General features: G+C 35.6%; 1 protein-coding gene across 1 annotated transcript in view; it reads right to left on the bottom strand.

Moving 5' to 3' along the window:
- Window positions 1-23,402, bottom strand: part of LOC136026953 (uncharacterized) — a 280,140-nt gene that overhangs the window by 112,154 nt on the left and 144,584 nt on the right. Inside the window, exon 11 of the mRNA XM_065703812.1 lies at window positions 6,189-6,238. Coding sequence (XP_065559884.1) covers window positions 6,189-6,238 — 50 coding nt within the window. The remainder of the gene's footprint in view (window positions 1-6,188; window positions 6,239-23,402) is intronic.

Genomic DNA, 23,402 nt, shown 5'->3' with positions numbered 1-23,402 from the left:
TTTTAAATATATAAGTTTCATCAAGTTTAGTCTTACCCATCAAAAGTTACGAGCCTGAGAAAATTTGCGTTATTTTAGAAAATAGGGGGAAACACCCCCTAGAAGTCATATAATCTTAACGAAAATTACACCATCAGATTCAGCGTATCAGAGAACCCTACTGTAGAAGTTTCAAGCTCCTATCTACAAAAATGTGGAATTTTTTATTTTTTGCCAGAAGGCAGATCACGGATGCGTGTTTATTTGTTTTTTTTTTTTCCCAGGGGTGATCGTATCGACCCAGTTGTCCTAGAATGTTGCGAGAGGGCTCATTCTAACGGAAATGAAAAGTTCTAGTGCCCCTTTTAAGTGACCAAAAAGATTGGAGGGCACCTAGCCCCCCTCCCACGCTAATTATTTTCCCAAAGTCAACGGATCAAAATTCTGAGATAACCATTTTATTCAGCGTAGTTGAAAAACCTTATAACTATGTCTTTGGAGACAACTTACTCCTCCACAGTCCCCGTGGGAGGGGCTACAAGTTACAAACTTTGACCAGTGCTTACATATAGTAATGGTTATTGGGAAGTGTACAGGCGTTTTCAGGAGGATTTTTGGTTGGGGGAGGGGTTGAGAAGAGGGGGATATACTGGGGGAACTTTCCATCGAGGATTTGTCATGGGGGAAGAAAATTTCCATGAAGGGAGCGCAGGATTTGCAAGCATTATCTAAAAAAAAAAATGAAAAAATAAATATGAAAAAGTTTTTTTCATCTGGAAGTAAGGAGCAGCATTAAAACTTAAAACGAACAGAAATTATTACCCATATGAGGGGTTCACCTCCTCCTAATACCTCGCTCTTTACGCTAAAGTATTTTTAGCAATGTCAACTATTTATTCTACGGCTTTTGTGATTCAGGGGTCATTCTTAATGAATTGGGACAAAATTTGAGATTTAGTGTAAAGAGAGAGGTACTGACGAGGGGGCGAACCCTCTCATATGTGTAATAAAAACATGAGAATAAAAAAATTTTTACGTAAGCTAATTTATAAGTTACGTATATATTTTACTAATAAAAAGACTCGTAAAAAATTAAAAGTTCTAGTTGCCTTTTTAATTAACCAAAAAATTGGAGGGCAACTAGGCTTCCTCCCCCGCTCTTTCTTTCTCAAAATCATTCGATCAAAATTATGAGAAAGCCATTTAGCAAAAAAAAAATATACAAGTTTCGTTTTAATTATTCCTCTGCGGAGAGCCAAAATCACAACATGCATTGATACCAAAACGTTTAGAAATTAAATAAAAAAAACAAGTTTTTTTTAACTAAAAGTAAGGAGCGACATTAAAACTTAAAACGAACAGAAATTACTTCGTATATGAAAGGGACTGCTTCCTCATCAATGCCCCCCTCTTTACGCTAAAGTTTTTTACTGTTTTAAAAAGAAGAGTTGAGAGAAAGAGTCAAACTTTAGCGTAAAGAGCGGGGCGTTGATGAGGAAGCAGCCCCTTTCATATACGAAGTAATTTCTGTTCGTTTTAAGTTTTAATGTCGCTCCTTACTTTCAGCTGAAAAACTTGTTTTTTTTTATTTAATTTATTAGGAAGGGGTGATCTGAAATATAACAAAGAATTATATCGTCATCATTTATATTGTTTTCAAGGTGATTTCTACACACAAATCTGGTTTTATAGAGATGTTTTTTTTATGGACACTGGCATGGGATCCAGATGGTCAATACTAGGACCGTATCAGGATTTTTTTCGGGTGGCGTTTTACACAAGGATTTTTTCCGGGGGGGGGGTCAGGTATAGGAGCAACACATTACAAATTTGTTTATATCCATTTTTTTACGTTTTTACGAGTCAGACAAACATTTCAGAGAAAGGGGTTAAAACTCCGACTTACCCTCTGGATACGGACTTGGTCAATACTGCCTTCGAAATAGAAAACATTAAAAAAATATATTAAGAGGAAAACTAAAACATCCCTATTTAAATTTTGGTAGAGTAAACCTCTAAATAAAGAATTAAATAATTCGGCAAATAATTAACTATAGTTAGCAAAATTAACTGAATAATTTCGTAAAATTGATTAAATAAAGGTGAAGGTAGCACTTGCCCCCTGGATATCTGGCACCATTCATGGTACTCCCTATCTCCTTACCTCTCCACCGTTTGTGTTGGTAATCATATCATTGCAATATTTTTGTGCACACAGAAAATTTTCTTCTGGGATAAAAAGGAAGCTATTACGATCCAGCAACTACATTCTGGTTTAGTCCAAAAAAATCCAAAGAAAGAAAATGAAATTATAAATTAAATGCTACCCTCTCCCTCTCTTTCGAACCTCCTTATACAATTTATATATATATATATATATATATATATATATATATATATATATATATATATATATATATATATATATATATATATATATATATATATTATGAAAATGAGAAACAATTTCATTTAAATTTTGGTAAAACAAAGCTCCTGGTGGCACACCCCAGAAAAATTTCCTTGTGCCGCTCTTGATATTCCCTACCTCTCCATCATTTGTGCCAGTAATCCTATCAATGTAATCGTTTTGGTTACATAGAAATGTTTTTCTGCAAAAAGAGGGAGCTATTTTCTCACAGCACCCACATTATAGGCTTAGCCCAAATAAATCCCACGAATGGAAGAGAATTAAAAACTGACTTATACTCCATCTCAAACCTCTTTATAACTTTGTCTAACCGTCCATTTCCTCCCCCGACAGCAAGAATGCATTGAAAAATATATACAAAATGAAAATGAGAAATATTCACATTCCAATCCTGGTTAAAAATAAGCTTCTGGTAGCATTTGTTCCACCGACTTCCTTGGGGAAATTCAAGGGGTGCTCTCATTATAGGACCCCAAATCTCCCCCTTTTGTACTGGGAAGCATATTAATATAAATTTCATGACCCAAAGAGGAAATACTTTAGCAATATAAGGGGAGCTGTCACTCAGCAGCACCCATATGAGCGGCTTAGTCAAAACGTCTTGAGGACTGGAAGGAGATTGGAGATGAATGCCCCTCTCCAAACCTCCTTCAACTTTTATCTGAAGGCTTTTAGCTGGAGACTTGAGATATTTTAGCATACACTCACTTTTTGAGGCTTCTTTCACAGTCCTCACACTACACAAAGATCCAGCAACCCTCTCGTGTGATGGTTACTGGTGATTATACTTCAATATGCATAATTTTATCGTGTTTCAAGTGGATGAATTTAGTTTAATGAAGCTTTAAATAAATGTTTATGTTAACATTGAGTTTTATGGACTACGCGCATCTTTAGGAGCAAATATGCCGCAGCGTGGAATTACTACCTGTGAAACTGGAAAGCATACACGTTTTTTTGTATCTTGGGATCGATTGTCTGTCTCAAAATTTTCTGTTGATAGGTGTTTTCTGTTTTTTGGGGCAAAATTATTGTTTTATTCCACAAAACCTCAGAAAAAGCCGCTTTGCTGAGGCACAATCTGTTTTCCACTTGCCAAGAATATGCTTCTCTTGTCATGACGAAGGCCATCTTGCGGCCAATTGTAATAACATAGCCATCTGTGGTTGCTGTGGAGCCACTGACCACGCGTCCAGCAAATCCAATCCATACACTAATGCTATGTTTTGTGCAGTATGAATGAAAAAGTCACACCTGTTATAGTGTAAAATGTCCCGTCACCAAACAGAAGCCAACCTCTCTTAGGCCATGACCTAGCAGCCCCCGACATCACATAGTCTAATCTCTTGGAATATTAATGGTGGTCTTGTTAACAAAAGACGTATTCTTTAGAATATACTTCAGAATCATGATATTCCGTGTTTACAAGAACATTTTCTGACTAACCACAGCCTTGGTTTAGCAGTTGGTAAGCTTAGCTCAAGCCTTCGTGATGTCCTTAAACTGACCGTGTCCTGTGCTTGACGGTAGCTGATTCTAATTATGATTTAAATTTCAGTGTGTTTTTAGCTTCTATCTGTGATTCTTTACTATATGGAATATTTGGCGATGATTCTAAAGTTCAACAGAAATCCACTAGGTTTGCTTACATTCATTCTTCCTATTGCTCATCTAACCTTGACCACTTTATTATAAACTTTAAATACAAACACTTTATTACGAGAAGGTCAAGTTTACCTGATCTACTGAGATCCTACCTCGTACTATCTCCTCCTATTTGCCAGACCCGAATGACATTCCTCTGTCCGAATGGGTATCCTATTTTTCAAATGATTTTTCTGAGCCTGATCCTGTTTTACAGTCACATTTTGTGACGAGCTTTACAGCTATGTTGATTAATCTTCTGACCTTGAATTTTTTGTTACTTGTGACGCTGTCACAAAAGCCATATCTCGACTCAAGAAGAAAGCGTCTTGCGGGATAGACAAGGTGAGAACTCTACACGTCATTAACAGAAGTTATGTACTGGTGCGTCACCCCAGTCTTCTCATGGAAATGACATTTATTACAGGTATTGCTCCTTCCTCGTTCTGCATAGGTGATCGGACTCCGATTCCCAAAAAGCAAAATCTGATTCGCAATGCCCCTCTTTCCGCCCACCACCGTCTCTACTATGGTCAGTAAACTTCTCAATCTCCTTTTTATTGATGAGCTAAGACTGAAGTGTTACGATCTCCCATATCAGTTTGGTTTTCAGGCTATTCTTGGCTGTTCTCATGCTCTTACAGCAGTTTTTACTACCCTCGCAGATGATGAATCTTCGGGTGAAAGTTTGATCCTCACCAGACATGACATTAAACGTGCGTTCAATTCCTTAATTTATTCATAAACGCTTCTTCATGTGACATACTGAGGTGTCAACCCATCAGTAGTCCGTGTTCTCATGGGTTTATATAGGAATCTTAGAGTCCGTTGAAAACTCTCATTCAATTTACCCCTGAAGTCGGCTCTTCATCAATACCCATACAATTGCATTAATTCTCGTGTGAGGCCAAACTCTTCTAATCCTTCGAATATGCCTGTGATTCCACGGTATCCAAGAAAGGGACTAGACATGGGGCTATCACATCCCTAATACTATTCAATAATAGTGTTCTGGACGCTCAGGCAAAATGTCTGCCTTCTTGCATTTTTGGGGAACTCGATGTCTCTTTTGTTTGTTATGCTGATGGCATCTTGAATCTCAGCCAAACGATCAAGAACATCGAGCAGAATTTCAAAAACCTCGAAAATGAATATTCAAATCCTGAGAAAACCGAACTTGTCCTTTTCAATTGGCAAAATCCCTCTACTTCTCTCCTTAATATGGACAGTCAAACCTGTAGATCATGTTACTTACTTGGGCCTTCTAATTGGCGCATCTATCAGCCACACATGTCGTTTGCTGACATCTCATGTTGAGCGTAGAGTTAGTTTTTCTTACGGTGGAATCATAAAAATCAGACTACGCTTGAACCGTTACCATCATAGCACCCGTCTACAACGCCACAGCCCCTCCATATCTGCTTTACATTGCTCCTTTCTGGAAGTTTTTTACAATTAAAGATAAAAAGCACCTACGATCAATCTTCTTCAGATTTGTTAAATTTCTTTTACATTTGTAATGAAGAGTTTTTTTTGTCATGTATTTGAATTTACGATGTGTGTTTGTGTCCTTTTTTTCTTATTGTTTTCTTTGGCGATTACTCCGTCTATTACACCTTTTTTGACGGGTAATACATGAATAATAATAATAATAATAATATATTTGCATATATATATTTATATATATATATATATATATATATATATATATATATATATATATATATATATATATATATATATATATATATATATATATATATATATATTATATATAATATATATATATATATATATATATATGTAAGATATAATATATATATATATTACATATACATATATATATATATATATATATATATATATATATATATATATATATATATATATATATATATATATGAATATATAGCTACACTAATCCCATCAAATACAAGCTCCACCAGCACTCCACACTTTTTCAGTAGATTCCTTTAAAATATAATTATGTTGAGAGTCGGCACAATCTATAATACTTCGTAGGGAGAAAAAATCCAATATTTACAGCTTTCTGATGGCTTAAGATTTATAAGAAAAGTCATATCATTAGAGTCAGTCCTTGTAAATCCTCTTAGCAAAAAGAAACAGGGATTACCTGATCTTCTGGTCCATCTTCGAGGTCTTCCCCTTGCCCTTGACCGATTCCTGGAAAAAAAATAGGGGTTAGTAGTCTATAAACTAGAGAAAATGAAATAAAATCTCCGTAACTCTAATCTTATCGTTGATGCAAAATAAAGGCTCTTAGATAATATTGATGGTGATTACAGTACACCGGCAAAGAGACATTCAGACATACGGGATGTAAGTTACCACAATATAGTGGCAAAAAGACTCACTCTTAGATATACAAGATGGGAGTTACCGTAAATTTAAGAAAACAGAATGGCATTATCGTAATTATAATTGTATTAGTGAAATAAAATAAAGGATGTTTGATAATATTGATGGTAACCCCTGTATGGTGGTAAAGAGACTCACATTTAGATATAGAGTATATGAGTTACTGCAAACTAAAATATTGGACAGATATAGGGAGTTGTCAAGAACAGGTTTACCTGATGTAGTATTAGAGGTATATGTTGAATAGATGGGAAAGTAATAATTTTTGTTTGCTTAAGTTTTATTATGCTCTTTATTTTCATCAGAATTTTTTTTACTCTTAATTTTTCCTCGTTTTTCTTCTTTTTTTTTCAAACATATAATAGACCTGACAAAAAGCCAGACAACAAAAGCTATAAGATTTAACATTACTGCACCAAGAGTCTACTAATTTTGTTTTTTTTTTAATATTTTTCCTTTCTTTTTTTTACCATGACTTCACATTTGGAGTCCCTTCAAGAACATTTATCAATCTCGTTCGCATTATTTTTTGGGAAAAGCGACCAAGGTCATTGAAAGCATAACGCTGGCAGTTTGAACAAGATTTGTTGAAAACTACTGAGAAGATGTGAAAATTTTGAATTTTATTCCTAGGAGATACAGGAAACCATCCATCTAGCCGAGTGGTTAGCGCTCCAGACTTGAAATCCTGAGGTCAGGGGTTTGAGTTCTGGTGTTGCTGGTTATGTGGTTTGGAATAGGGGTCATTGGAGTGACTCTGCAAGTTAAGGTGGAAGAGATCCAGTCCTAAATGGGTACCTGAAAAAATCTAGAGGAAAATACGGGAAGCGTCGGATGATTTGTCCCAACCACACATTGCGCTCCCGGCTGAAGACATCGAATCTGGCTGACCATTTGTCAATATGCGACAAAGTTGTTTAATTAAGTTGCGTATAGGCCACGTAGTTTTTTAACAAGCGGATTGCTAAAACACTATTTTAGCAGCAAAAGCAGTACCAGCCCTAAGGCTTAATGTTATTGCCACAAAAGTATGCTGTTCATTTGGTATGTATTATTTTGTTTTACCTTACCAATAGTTGGTTCATAGTTCCAAATAACACTGACTAAAAAAACAAGAGCTAAGAGCTCATATGGCACTTGTGACGAGGCGAGAAGAGCTAAGAGCCAAGAGATCATATGGTATGAGCTCTAACAAAATTCTATGAATCAATAGATTGATTTAAAAAGGAAAGTAAGAGGCTTAATTCCGGTCAAGATTTAAAATAAGAGCTCTGAGTCACAAAGTCCTTCTAAATATCAAAATTCATTAAGATCCGATCACCCACTCGTAAGTTATAAATACCTGATTTTTTCTAATTTTTCCTCTCCCTTTTGCCCCCCAGATGGTCGAATCTGGGAAAACGACTTTATCAAGTCAAATTGTGCAGCTCTCTGACACGCCTACCAATTTTCATCGCCCTAGCACGTCCAGAAGCACCGAACTCGCCAAATTACTGAACCCCTCCCCCCAAATCCCCCAAAGAGAGCGAATCCAGTACGATTCTGTCAATCACGTATCAAGGACATTTGTTTATTCTATCCACCAAGCTTCATCCCGATTCCTCCACTCCAAGTGTTTTTCCAAGATTTCCCCCTCCAACTCCCCCCAATGTCAAAAGATCTGGTCGGGATTTGAAATAAGAGCTCTGAGACATGAATTCCTTCTAAAAATCAAATTTCATTATGATCCGATCGTCTATTCGTAAGATAAAAATACCCCAATTTTCATGTTTTCCAAAAATTCCGGTTTCCCCCTCCAACTCCCCCGAATGTCATAGGAACTGGTCGGAATTTGAAATTAAAACTTTAAAGCACAAGATCCTTCTAAATATCAAATTTCATTAAGATCTGGTCACCCTTTCGTAAGTTACAAATACCTCAATTTTCAAAATTACCCCCCCCCCCTCAATTCCACCAAAGAGAGCAGATCCAGTCCAGTTATGTCAGTCACGTATCTTAGACAGGTTTCTATTCTTCCCATCCAGTTTCATCCTGATCTCACCGCTTTAAGTATTTTCTAAGATTTCCGGTCCCCCCAACTGCCCCCCCCCCCCAATTACGCTTGATCCGGTTGAGATTTAAAATAGGATATCTGAGTTACGAGGTCCTTCTAAATACGAAGTTTCATGAAGATCCAATCACTCCTTCGTAAGTTAAAAATACGTCATTTTTTCTTATTTTTCAGAATTACCCCCCCCCCAATTGAGCGGATCCCTTCCAATTATGTAAATGACGTATGCAAGAAATATGATCATTTTTCAAACCAAGTTTCATCCCAATCCCTCCAATCTAAGCATTTTCCATCATTTCGGGTTTCCCCACCCCAAACTTCCCCCAATGTCACCAGATCCGGTCAGGATTTAAAATAAAAGCTTTGAGACACGATATCCTTCTAAATATCAAATTTCATGGAGATCCAATCACCCGTTCGCAAGTTAAAAATACCTCATTTTTTCTAATTTTTCAGAATTAACCCCCCACCAACTACCCCAAAGAGAGTGGATCCGTTCTGGTTATGTCAATCATGTATCTAGGACTCGTGTTTTTTTCCCCATCAAGTTTCATTCCGATCCCTCCACTCTAAGTGTTTTCCAAGTTTTAGGTTTCCCCCTTCCAACTCCCCCCCCCCAATGTCACCAGATCCGGTCGGGTTTAAAATAAGAGCTCTGAGCCACGATATCCTTCTAAATATCAAATTTCATTGAGATCCGATCACCCGTTCGTAAGTTAAAAATACCTCATTTTTTAATTTTTCAGAAATAACCCCCCCCCCCAACTACCCCAAAGAGAGCGGATCCGTTTCGTTTATGTCAATCATCTATCTAGGACTTGTGTTTATTTTTCCCACCATGTTTCATCCCGATCCCTCCACTCTAAGTGTCTTCCAAGTTTTAGGTTTCCCCCTCCCAACTCCCCGCCCCCGTCACCAGATTCGGTCGGGATTTAAAATAAGCTCTAAGACATGATATCCTTCTAAACATCAAATTTCATTGAGATCCGATCACCCGTTCGTAAGTTGAAAATACCTCATTTTTTCTAATTTTTAAGAATTACTCCCCCCCCCCAACTACCCCAAAGAGAGCGAATCAGTTCCGATTATGTCAATCATGTATCTGGGACTTGCGCTTATTTTTTCCATCAAGTTTCATCCCGATCCCTCCACTCTAAGTGTTTTCCAAGATTTTAGGTTTCCCCCCGCCAATTAACCGGCCTCCACTCCCCCCCAGATGGTCAAGTCGGAAAAAAAACTATTTCTAATTTAATCTGGTCTGGTCCCTGATACGCTTGCCAAATTTCATTGTCCTAGCTTACCTGGAAGTGCCTAAAGTAGCAAAACCGGGACTTTGGGTTTCCCCCCTCCAACTCCCCCCAATGTCATCAAATGCGGTCGGGATTTGAAATAAGAGCTCTGAGACACAATATCATTCCAAACATCAAATTTCATTAAGATCCAATCACCCGCTCATAAGTTAAAAATACTTCATTTTTTCTATTTATTCCGAATTAACCGGCCCCCCACTCCCCCCCCCAGATGGTCAAGTCGGGAAAAAGACTATTTCTAATTTAATCTGGTCTGGTCCCTGATACGCTTGCCAAATTGCATCGTCCTAGCTTACCTGGAAGTGCCTAAAGTAGCAAAACCGGGACTTTAGGTTCCCCCCTCCAACTCCCCCCAATGTCATCAGATGCAATCGGGATTTAAAATAAGAGCTCTGAAACACAATATCATTCCAAACATCAAATTTCATTAAGATCCAATCACCCGTTCATAAGTTTAAAATACTTCATTTTTTCTATTTTTTCCGAATTAACTGGCCCCCCACTCCCCCCAAGATGGTCAAGTCGGAAAAACGACTATTTCTAATTTAATCTGGTCCGGTCCCTGATACGCTTGCCAAATTTCATCGTCCTAGCTTACCTGGAAGGGCCTAAAGTAGCAAAACCGGGACTATAGGTTTCCCCCCTCCAACTCCCCCCAATGTCATCAGATCCGGTCGAGATTTAAAATAAGAGCTTTGAGACACAATATCATTCCAAACATCAAATTTCATTAAGATCTGATCAACCACTCATAAGTTAAAAATACTTCATTTTTTCTATTTTTTGCGAATTAACCGGCGAATTAACAGATATATAGACCTGTGTTAAAATGTTAGCAAAAATTGTCTGTAAACAAATTTTGTTAGAAAGGCAGAAAAACGGCTTATGGGACGGTAAACAAAACACGATTTTTATTGAGCAGGGCTAGAATCTTGGAAGGGTGAAATATACAACGATTTTTAATTTTTTCAATTTTCAGTATCTCAGAATTTTTAGTCACTGTTATTTTGGACTTGTTTAGCCAAAAGTGTTGATTTGTGGCAGAAAATGGTACTTTTTTTGTCAAAAGGCGGTAGAACTTTTGATTTCCTTTTAAGTGAGTTTTATTTGAATAGTCTATTACCTTTCGTTCCGCACCGTTGCCTGTGGGAGAAAAAGAAGAAAAATGGTGGACACAACAGATATATAGACCTGTGTTAAAATGTGATCTGCCTCGGTTCTCAAGATGGGGGATTGCAGACTTGTGATTTTGGGTTTCTAGTCAGGATAAACTGATTGGCCATCTCAGAATTTGGATTTCCTATTTTTATCACTTTATTTTTGCAAAAAATCATTGTCTTGTGGTACAAATTTGCACTCTGAATTGTGATTTTGTGACTATATTTTTGAATCAGGGTTCAAGCAATCCCACTCCCAATATTCTACGTCCACCAGTTCGGCACGATTACCCTTGGCGAAAGAGAAAAAGATAAAAGCCGCAGTTAAGAAAAGAGAAGTTCGTTCTATACGAAACAGCATATATTGCTACACCTTGATTTTATGATTTTTGAGGTTTCTGTGGTTGTAATTATTTAATATTTCGCCTGTTTTCCTTGTTTCTATATATTTGTTTTCAAAACAAGCCTAAAGATGTATGCACCAGACTGCACATTCCTCCCTAATAGGCTTATGTGTATATTCCTCGGTAAATTTACTATGGCATAAAAACAGGACAAATTACTTACTAAGTTCATTCTCCAGGAGAATTATGTTTTAGTCTTTATAATGCGTTTATATGACAACGTTTTTTTGGGAAGTTGATCTTCGTGTATCGTGGCAACGCCTAAATGAAGTGCGAACAAAGCGACAAGGCTTATCAAAAGCAAAGCTTTTTATTTAGGTCAAAACAAGAATGGCTATTCACAAAAATAAGAAAAGATTTCATAGCTTGATGGTGAGCTTTCTATGGAAACCGGGGACACAACTTATTAGTTTTCCCCTAGCAAACAGATTTTGATGGAAATAAAAAAGTTAATAATGAGCGAAAATATGGCTTCTAGTTAATATAATTATATGAAATAACATATATATACATATATATATATATATATATATATATATATATATATATATATATATATATATATATATATATATATATGTTTGTATATGACTCCTGTGCAATTAAAGCCCCGTGCAATTCAACCTCGTGTAACTCAGTGTAACTGAACCTTCATGCAACTGAGCTCCCGTGCAACTGAACCCTCGCGCAGCTAAATTTTCTTGCGACTGAACCCCATTACTCCCCATTTACTCCCGTGCAACTGAGCTTCCGTGCACTTGAACCTTTGTGCAATTGAGCCACCGTACTGAGTTTTTCATTATCTGCAAATACGGGGTAACGTCCTGGGGTAAAACACAAATTAGAATCATTGTATGTTCTACCTTGTTTTAATTGTTCGTTTCAAAGTCACAAAAATAAATGCCTGGGAAGGTCACTCATAAAAAAAAGCTTCTTCTTTTTTTTATGTCTGTTAATGGGGGTTCTCTTGACCCTGTCTATGTCTACACACTGTGATGGTTTTTTATCATTTACTTTCGTTGTTATTTTCATTTTTGTGTATTTTCTCAGCTCGTGGTCAGCTCAGCTAGCGTTTGGTTTGAAAATGGTTAATTATCTGTTTTGGCAGAAAATCGACACACGAGCTGTTTTCGTTTTGTATGATTCCTTTGGTTATAATTTTCTTCAGATTCATCAGACCTTTCCTGAGCAATGAGTAATAAACATTTGATTTGAAAATACCTGAACTTTGTGGATTTAGGAAAGAAAAAAAATGAATAAAAAAACAAGTTTTTTTAACTGAAAGTAAAGAGCGACATTAAAACTTAAAACGAACAGAAATTAGTTCGTATATGAAAGGGGCTGCTTCCTCATTAACGCCCCGCTCTTTACGCTAAAGTTTTACTCTTTCTCTCAACTCTACCTTTTAAAACAGTAAAAAACTATAGCGTAAAGAGTGGGACATTGATGAGGAAGCAGCCCCTTTCATATACGAAGTAATTTCTGTTCGTTTTAAGTTTTAATGTCGCTCCTTACTTTCAGGTAAAAAACTTGTTTTTCTTATTTAATTTCTGAACGTTTTGGTATCAATGCATGTTGTGATTTTGGCTCTCCGCAGAGGAATAATTCAAACGAAATTTGCATATTTACTTTTTTTTTGGCTAAATGACTTTCTCATAGTTTCGATCGAATGATTTTGAGAAAAAAGGAGTGGGGGAGGAAGCCTAGTTGCCCTCCGATTTTTTGGTTACTTAAAAAGGCAACTAGAACTTTTAATTTTTTACGAATGTTTTTATTAGTAAAAGATATACGTAACTTATAAATTAGCTTACGTAACAAACTTTTGTATTCTCATGTTTTTATTACATATATGAGGGGTTCACCCCCTCGTCAGTACCTCGCTCTTTACACTAAAGCTTCAATTTTGTCCCAATTCATTAAGAATGACCCCTGAATCACAAAAGCCGTGGAATAAATAGTTGAAATTAATAAAGACACTTTAGCTTAAAAAGCGAAGTATTAGGAAGAAGTGAGCCCCTCATACGCGTATAATTTCTGTTCGTTTCAAGTTTTAATGCTGCTCCTTACTTCCAATTGAAGAAACTTTTTCATACTTATTTTTTCATTTTTTTTTTTTTTAATAATGCTAGAAAATCCTGCGCTCCCTTCATGGAAATTTTCTTCCTCCATGAAAAATTCCTCGATGCAAAGTTCCCCCAATATATCCCCCTCTTCTCAGCCCCTCTCCCCAACCAAAAAATCCCCCTGAAAACGTCTGTACACTTCCCAATAACCATTACTATATGTAAGCACTGGTCAAAGTTTGTAACTTGTAGCCCCTCCCACGGGGACTGTGGGGGAGTAAGTGGTCCCCAAAGACATAGTTATAAGGTTTTTCGACTACGCTGAAGAAAATGGCTATCTCAGAATTGTGATCCGTTGATTTTGGGAAAATAATTAGCGTGGGAGGGGGCCTAGGTGCCCTCCAATTTTTTTGGTCACTTAAAAAGGGCAGTCGAACTTTTCACTTCCATTAGAATGAGCCCTCTCGCATCATTCTAGGATCACTGGGTGGATATGATCATCCCTGGGAAAAAAAAAAAACAAAAAAAAAAAAACAAATAAATACGCATCCGTGATCTGCCTTCTGGCAAAAAACACAAAATTCGACATTTTTGTAGATAGGAGCTTGAAACGTTAAGATTCTATTAATTTTAGGGGGTGTTTCCCCCTATTTTCTAATATAAGGCAAATTTTCTCAGGCTCGTAACTTTTGATGGGTAAGACTAAACTTGATGAAATTTAAATATTTAAAATCAAAATTAAAATGCGATTCTTTTGATGCAGCTATTGGTATCAAAATTGTATTTTTTAGAGTTTTGGTTACTATTGAGCCGGGTCACTCCTTACTACAGTTCGTTACCACGAACTGTTCGATAGGGCTCACGATTTCAGACTGATTTCAGGGCTCGTGTTCTGATTCCTGGTTGCTGTGGCAAAAGTTGCCACACATCTATATATATAAAAATAAGTTGTCTGTCTGTCTGTGGATGTGTGGATGGATGTGTCAGGTGACGTCACCTGAAAAAACTGGATCAGGTGACGTCAAAACTGAAAAAACTAAAAAAGGCAAAAACTACAAAAAAAACTAAAAACTAATAAAAAAAATAAATAAGCTAAAAAACTAAAAAAACTATAAAGGTAAAAACCAATAAAAAACTAAAAACTAATAAAAAAGCTAAAAAACTAAAAAAACTAAAAAAAAGCAAAAACTACAAAAAAAACTAAAAACTAATAAAAAAAATAAAAAAGCTAAAAAACTAAAAAACTAAAAAAACTAAAAAAAGGTAAAAAACTAAAAAAACTAAAAACTAAAAAAAACTAAAAAAAAAGGAAAAAACTGAAAAATAAGCTAAAATAAAGGTAAAAACCAATAAAAAACTAAAAAAAAAACTGAAAAAACTAAAAAAAGGCAAAAACTACAAAAAAAAACTAAAAACTAATAAAAAAAGTAAAAAAGCTAAAAAACTAAAAAAACTAAAAAAAGGTAAAAAACTAAAAACAATAAAAAATAAAAAAAAACTAAAAAAAAGGAAAAAACTGAAAAATAAGCTAAAATAAATGACGACACTCAAAGAGAAAGCGACTAGGACAAAAGGAATGTTCGATTAGCAATCAACAAAGCACCGGGACACAGGGAGTATAAATGACGACCAGGACATAAGTAAAAAAAAAAATTAACAAAACTAAAAAGAAGGTAAAAACTACAAAAAAACTAAAAAGAAAAAAAAACTAAAAACTAATAAAAAAACTAAAAAATCTAAAAATCTAAACAAACTAAAAAAGAAAAAAAAAGGAAAAAAATAAAGGAGAAAAACAAAACTAAAAAACGAATGTATATACAGACCGGTACACCGGGATACAAATGACGACCGGGACACAGGGAATATAAATGACGACCGGGACACAGGGACACAACTACAACGGGGACACCGGGGGAAACAGGGGGATATAAATGACAACCGGGACAAAAAAACTAAAAAGAAAAAAAAACTAAAAACTAATAAAAAAACTAAAAAATCTAAAAATCTAAATAAGCTAAAAAAGAAAAAAAAGGAAAAAAATAAAGGAGAAAAACAAAACTAAAAAACGAATGTATATACAGACCGGGACACCGGGATACAAATGACGACCGGGACACAGGGAATATAAATGACGACCGGGACACAGGGACACAACTATAACGGGGACACCGGGGGAAACAGGGGGATGTAAATGACGACCGGGACACCGGGACAGGGAATGGTCGATTAGCAATCACCATCAACAAAGCTCAAGGGCAATCATTAGAATCATGAGGTATAGATCTGAATACAGATTGTTTTCCCATGGACCATTATATGTTGCATGTTCAAGAGTCGGTAAACCTGACAATCTATTTATATGCAAAGACAATGGGACAGCAAAGAATGTTATATATTCGCAAGTTTTACGTAGTTAAAACCATATATATATATATATATATATATATATATATATATATATATATATATATATATATATATATATATATATATATATATATATATATATATATATATATCTATATTCACAGGTGGGACATAGGGACACAACTACAATGGCGCGTAACTATTATGGCGCGTAACGACTTACGCGCGCGGGGGGGCTTGGGGGGGGCGCGAAGCGCCCCCACCAACTAGGTGTTGGGGTGGCGCGAAGCGCCACCCCAACAGCTAGTATTCTATAATTTTCAAGCGGATGAGCGAGGAAATGAATATGTCGCTCAAAAAAATGATATGATTTTTGGAAAATTTGAAAGCCCAAAAATCAATTTTCTTCCTGGGCTGGTTGTCTTCTTCAAAGTCCTCTAGGTTTAGTCTACTCACACTGAAAATTAATGATTCACCAAGGAAAATCAACTTTCGGTTCATTTCAGGATGTCAAGAAGTGATACAGCCAAGATTAGTTTAAAACTTTTTAGTTAATATATTACGTGTACTTTCTTTAAATTAATTTAAATTATTTTCTTGAAAAAAGTTTTCGAAGAAAAGTAAAAATCCATGTTAAACTTAAGAGCAGCAGAAATAAATTTCTAAAGTAATTCAAACACAGAATGACCAGAGATTACTACTAAAGAATGAATGATACCCAAAACAAACAGGAATTAAAATAAAAGATCAAGGAAATCATGGGGGTTTTGGGGGTCCTGGGACAAACAGAAAACATTGGGCTATGGGGGGTTTTGTCGTTCCTAGAAGAGTAAATATTTATGGTTACACCAAACTTCTGCTAGGATGTTTATAGGGAAATTGCAGATCAAAAGAGCATGGGAGGAGTCTTGTTGCCCTATAATATCTATCTATATAAAAATATACTGTTTGTTTGTCTGTTACAGACAATAAAAAAAACTATAAAAAAACTAGAAAAAACTAAAAAATAAAAAGAAAGAAAAACTATAAACAAAACTAAAAAAAGAAAAAAAACTAAAAAAAAGAAAAAAACTTAAAAAAAAAAAAAAAACATACTATACGCAGTTAAAAATTAGCACCTTGTATACGTGTTTCAGGAGTGCGCAGCATCTCAGCAACGCGTGGCAGGGGCCAGTCCAAGTGCCGGCTGACTAGCTGACACCCCACGTGTTGCTGGGGCGTGCAGCGCCACAGCAACGCGTGGCAGGGGTCAGGTAGTTAACAAAAAATTTACAAATAATACCTAAATAATGATAATAAACTTTAATAATAATAAATTTGCTTAAGGTTTCTCCTATGACTGCCATAAAACTTCCTGTTGGTGCAAAGTAAGATAAGTTCAAGCTACGGTAATTAGAATTTACTAACGAATCAAACTGAACTTATTCCTGGCTCCCTGTCTAAGTCTTAGTTACTAAAAAAATAGCGACAAAAAAACAAAACAAATAAACGACGTAGTAAGTACACGGAACAGAATTGTTTCAGATGCAACGCAATAGCATTACCTGTACTAAATATTCACAAGGCTTCAATGACTTAGTATTTCTTATATTTTTTTCCTTCATATGAAAGGGGTGGTCGTATGACCTTTGGAGGGGGTTCTTTTGATTGTAAATTGAGAGTTCTAGTGCCGTTTATAAGATTCAAAAGTGATCGGAGGGTAACCAGTTCCCCTACGCTCTTTTTCCCCAGATGTATGCGATCAAAATTTTGACCTAGTCATTTTGTTGAATATTGTCCAAAGGCCAAAAAACAATGCCTTATGGATTGACAAAACCCCCAAAGTCCCTGGGACTAGGGCTGTAATTTATGCACGTTGACCATTTTTCAAATAAGGTTTTTTTTTATGGAAGGGATTGTCAAATAAAGCTTGGAAGAGGCTCATTTGATTGGAAACCGGAAGTTCAAGTGCGCTTTTAAAGAGTCAAAAGTGATCGGAGGGCAACCCTCCCCAAAAGCCTTTTTCCGCAAATGTATGTGATCAAAGTTTTGAGATAGCGTTTTATTTAAAACAGTCCAAAGCTAAAACAAAACCATGTCTCCAGGGTTAACAACCCCGCCAGAAAGCCCTTGGGGCAAGGGTCGAAAGTTATGCAAGTTGCCCATTGTTAACACATAAGATTCTTATGGAAAAAAGTTTTGTATAAACTTGGGAAGTGGGTCACTTGATTGGAAATCAGAAGTTAAAATCATCAGTTAAAAGCAGGAATAGGGCACCGGTTAAAATCAGGGATAGGACCCTGGTTAAAACTACGAAGAGGGTACTACTGGGGGGGATTTCCTCGGGGTATTTTCCGGTTGGAATCTTCCGGGGGAATTTTCTAGTGGAATACGCCAAACACCCTGTAAGAAATTGAGGCATAATGTGTAGCCCTTTCCCCTGAGACTGTGAGGCATGTCATACCTTGAGGGGTGTTTTTGGACCATTCAACTATTTTCAGCAAAATGGCTTTTTAAAAAATGTAACTCATGGGTATTACGGGGGGAGGGGCAGATGGCAAAAACATGCGAGGGGGCTGGTGGCCCTCTAATCAGTTTTCACTCTTTAAACAAGAAATAAAACATTTAATTTAAAGTCAATGAGTCCATGCTCAAATTTCTATGACAAACCCTTCCATACAAAGTGGTTGGGGGATAAACAACTCGTCGAAGGTGCAAGACAAGCCTGGGCAAGCTAAGCTAGCCTAAGCAAGACAAGCCAAGCCTGGCAAAGCCAAGCCTATAGCTTTACATTTGTTTTCTTTTCATTAAAATTCTAATATGAGCGAATTTTCCCTCGTTTTAAATAAGATGTCACATTTCAATTTATGCTAAAAACAGAATTTTTATTAAATTAAAAATATGTCTTCTAGAAAACTATACCAAAGTTAGTGTTTTTCTAGTGATAATTAAACTACTGTAAGCAATACTCTTCATAGATACAAAAACACATAATAAATTATTATCATAATCGTAGTGTTTATAAACTTAAAGGATATTGTAAAACAAAGAAAGATAAATTCGTTTATTTCAAAATTCTCTGAGAAATACGAACTCCTCATCAAAAGCCTTTTAGCCTATCTTAAAGCTTTAATTAAGTCATATTGTACGAGTAACGCAATCAGTTTCGATGAAATAACATTTCAGAATCAATAGAAAACATCTTAGATCGAAGGGTCCCTTTCAAGTTCTAACCCAACTTCGTTTCTCCAGTTTCTAAGAAGATTCGAAAACAGAAATTCGAACAGACCCATTGTCAGACAATCTTCTAACGCGGGAATATATCAATTAGTAAAGCTTTTGTGAAATATTCATCATTCAACACGAGTTTAAACTGGAAAAAACATGTTTACCCTCTGTTTCATGGTTAGGTTGCAGCGATAGCTGCAACCTAGTAAAGAGCGAACAACAGCCCATAGTAACCAAAAGTTAAAAAATATGTTTAGAAAAAAATGCCATCTGACACTGATTCAAGAATTGCAACTATTATCTCGGTTCGCCTTAAAAGTAAAAATTTATTGCGAAAAGAAATTTATGATATTTAGAAAAAAAGCCTGAAACCTCTTGAAAACGATGTCAAATCATAATGAAAATTGTACCATTGGAATCAACATAGTCATAAAACTTATACAGGGATATTACAGCCCCCATCCTGAACAGCAAGAAAAAACACTTTTGCATGGGTAGCACTGATCTGTCCCCTTTTTTTTTCTTTTTTTTCTAAGTGCTTTTGTAAATTCCATCATCTGCAAGAGCACTAAAAAAGCACTAAAAATGGCGCGTTCATGCCATTTCTCAAGGAGTGGGGCTAGCAGGCAACCAAAACATCGTAGACAGATGTTCAATAGCTCATATAAAAGGTATTTCTCACGTCTACCTTTTCTCGTAAATTCCACCATCTGCATGTGCCAAATGACACTAAAGATGGCACTTTTGGTGTCATGTCTTAAGTGAAAAGCTGGGACTAGTGGGCGACCAAAACTTCTTAGAGATATTTCAATGGTTCCTTTGAAAGCTATTGCTCATATCCACGTAAACTTTATCACTTCTGCCATCCGTAAGTGCCATATAGAACTAAAAACGGCCCTTTCAGTGCCACTTCTTAATTAGAAAATCTTGGAAGCATAAAAAGGTAACATCATAAAAACTATGATTCAAAACTCTTAACTGGAGATTTACAACAGCCCCTTCGATATACTTCCCCTCCCACTTCCCTTAGTAAGTCTCATTAGTCCGTTGAGAGAATTCACTAGAACTCTTTCACATGGTCAGCCAACGCAGAGGCTCGCAAAATGATTTTTAAGACATCGAATTTTCTTAAGAGGAAAAAATTCATAGAATAACAAATAATTGAAACTTAAAATTTCAAATGACTATTCCTTGACGTACTTCCTACCCTCCTCCTGTTCATACAAATTCAGCTTCACCAGATATAGTTTAATGCTCTCATTCTTTATAATAGAAACATAAATCAACTCAATCTTTTATAATAGCCAATTACAAATGTATTTTCTTAATAAGGTCGAATAAAGATGGTTTTGGTGTCGACATAACCCTCCATAGTCCCTATATGTTCCTATAAAAGGTATATAAATAAACCTATGTATGATGAAAATAGAATACTTCAGTAATAAGTTTGGACTATATATTTCACATTAGGAGGGGATGGGATGAAGTATAGCGGGTCTGCATGAAAAATGTGTTAGAAACAATTATTTGCAAATTATGAAGCAAGAATTGCTTTCTTACTTCACACTGTTAAAAAAATTTACCCCCACACCCTTCTGATGTGCAAATATATTGCCCAAATTAGACTTTTTCCATCAATTCTGTGACTTGTTGTTGTCTTGTCTTGCGCTAAGCTGAAAGAAACTAGCAAAAGAAACCTGTTTCACAGTACGTCAGTGGATGAAGAACTCGAGTGTTGATGTTATAATGCAAAAGTACCGTTACACAATTATAATCCTATAAAAACTAATAGATTATAATTCGATCATCAACCACTGTGGTTCAGTTACTGGCGCGTTCAACTTTGAGTCAGAATGACCAGGGATGAAATCCTCAATCGGGCATTTTTTCCTATTATAGTTTTGTTCCTTATATATAATTATTTTCTGCTAATTCACTATTCTTATGAATTTTTTATGATTTATGAAATGTTCCATACACTATTTCCGAAACAAAATACGCCCTAGACCCCAACCCCTTCTAACTTAGGGGTTGGGGAAATGTAGGCATATGGTTCTTGAACCGCTCAAAGTTGAATCTTCAAAGAAGAATTACTTATTATTATATTTATTTATTCATATTATTTACTTTTTATATTATTTGACAGACATAATAAACCATTTGAAATTTTAGCTCTAAAAACCAATTTGCATTTGACATTTTTCTAGTTGTCAGATTACTTTCCAACTTTTTTTTTTTTGTTTATTGCTATTCCACACCTGTAAATCTAGATTATTTTGCTGTTTATCAGGGAGGACGAGGAGATAATTAGTAAAAATAATTTAGACATACCAACATTTTTCTTAGGTTTAGACAGCCTTAAAAATCTCTTCAGAAAAATAGTTATTCTTTCCTAACTGTCGAGGTTGACCACCTTCAAAAACCTCGTACACAATTTTGTGTAGTATAGATTTCTAGGCATTATTTGGAAAACGATCAGAAATTAAATAAAACAGTTTTGGTAATCCCTTGTCACATAGAACACACGCGAGAATTGAGGTTAAGTTAATCATAATGAAATATACCCAAGGAAGATAATAATATAATAGTTTAGAAACAAATTTGGGATACACATTTCCACATTAGGGGTGAAATTATTGCTTCACAAAATACAACAACAAAGGTTCAGCGATTTGTAATTAATAATGACAAAAGACGAGTCGAGGCAGAGGTTAAAGTTCCAATCGAAAAAAAAGCAGTAAATAAAGACGTGCAAAATTTCAGAAAAACCACTCTAGTGATAAAATAAAAGTATAGATATTGGAGTTGATAAGGACGTTAACGAAGAACCTGATACTGCATCAAATCCTACTGAATTTCATGTTAAGACTTATAGGGAAGGAATTGCAATAGCTAAGGATGTTGGAAATTCTAAGGACGTTGATAAACGATGTAATTATTTAAGCAAATCTATAGCAGAAGCTGTTAAAACCACACCCGGTACCAAAAAGGCTTAGAAATCGCTCCAACAGTAACCGAAACACTAAGAAAATGAACTTGTAATCTTATAAAGGGGATACCTCTAATTTAAGCTCTATTCCCTTAAACAAAGTACATGCAATATGATATGATTTAACTCATAATATATTATGAGAAATGATACCTCATTGAAAATGATACCTCAAATTTTTGTCCAACAGCCAGGACCATCAAATGTGACAAGACATATCCAAAATGTTAAGGGAAATGGTACGGGGAAAATGTTTAAAGTAGTTTTTAACGAAAATGAAGCACAAATAACTATGTGATTAGAATACAAGCGAAAGCGACAGTTACACTAACTAAAGCAAAAAGTGTGGAAAAACCGACAGCGAAAATCACATTGAATAGCAAACAAAAATTTTGTACAGCGATCCGTGGTTAGAAGCTTTCTTTGGTATCTTTGCCGCCTTGCGAAATTGTATAAGACGATAAACGAATCTAAAAAGCGAAACCAAAAGTCATGGAAAAACATTTTGAAGTAAACGATGAACGAAAATGAAAAACTAAATTTACGGTTAGAAGACAAGCGACAGCTAGGATCACATCGAATCGTAAACGAAATATGTGGTTAGAGGAGAGGCAACAGTGAGAATCACATGGAATCTCAGGAGAATACAACTCCTACAAAATGTATGTTTAACCAAAGCAGGAAGAAGGGATTGAATTTACGTCAGAATTTGTTCATTCAATTGAACCTGGTTATATGATACCTTCTGACAAAACTATAAAATAACACAATGTCAATGCTGATGTGTTACAAGATAATCAAAGATATACAAGCCTGCCTCATGCTGAGTACAGTGGCCTGGGTGAAGCCCAGGCTCCCGGTGCTGTAAAATTACGGGACTATTATTTAACTGGTGATAAAGACACTTCTGATTACAAGCACCCTGATACGTCTTTAAAGTCACTTGATTACTCGTTACTGATGCAAAGTTGCCTTTTGAACTATCTTGGCTGCAGCAATAGCTGCAATCTGAAGTAAATATGCTTAGAGGTTGCCATTTCCAAAAGATACTTAAAAGGACAACGAAGTATTGGAAATAACAACATCAACAAAGAAACACAACAATAACAACATGCCAACAACAACCTATCAACAGCAACAACATGTTGTTAGCTGTTTCAAGATGTGTCCCCCTCACTCGGCGTGAAGTTGTTATGCTGCATACACAGATTAGTTGATACATCTTGCCGTCTGTGAATTGCATCTTGAAAATATGTTTAAGCTAGTCGAAAATAGCCGGTAATTCCTAAAATTGTCTATGGGCATTCAATTAAAGGTTCTTAACCAAGAAGATGGCTAGACTTTATTATGTAATTCATAACATGTTATGGTTTTAGCTGCAAAATATATTTTTTAATTATATTTTTAAATAAGAAATGGTTA

The sequence above is a fragment of the Artemia franciscana genome, chromosome 5, assembly GCF_032884065.1.
Source record: "Artemia franciscana chromosome 5, ASM3288406v1, whole genome shotgun sequence".
In the NCBI taxonomy this organism is placed as follows: domain Eukaryota; kingdom Metazoa; phylum Arthropoda; class Branchiopoda; order Anostraca; family Artemiidae; genus Artemia; species Artemia franciscana.
Note: the sequence above shows the minus strand (reverse complement) of the source record. Positions and strands in the feature narration are given on the sequence as shown.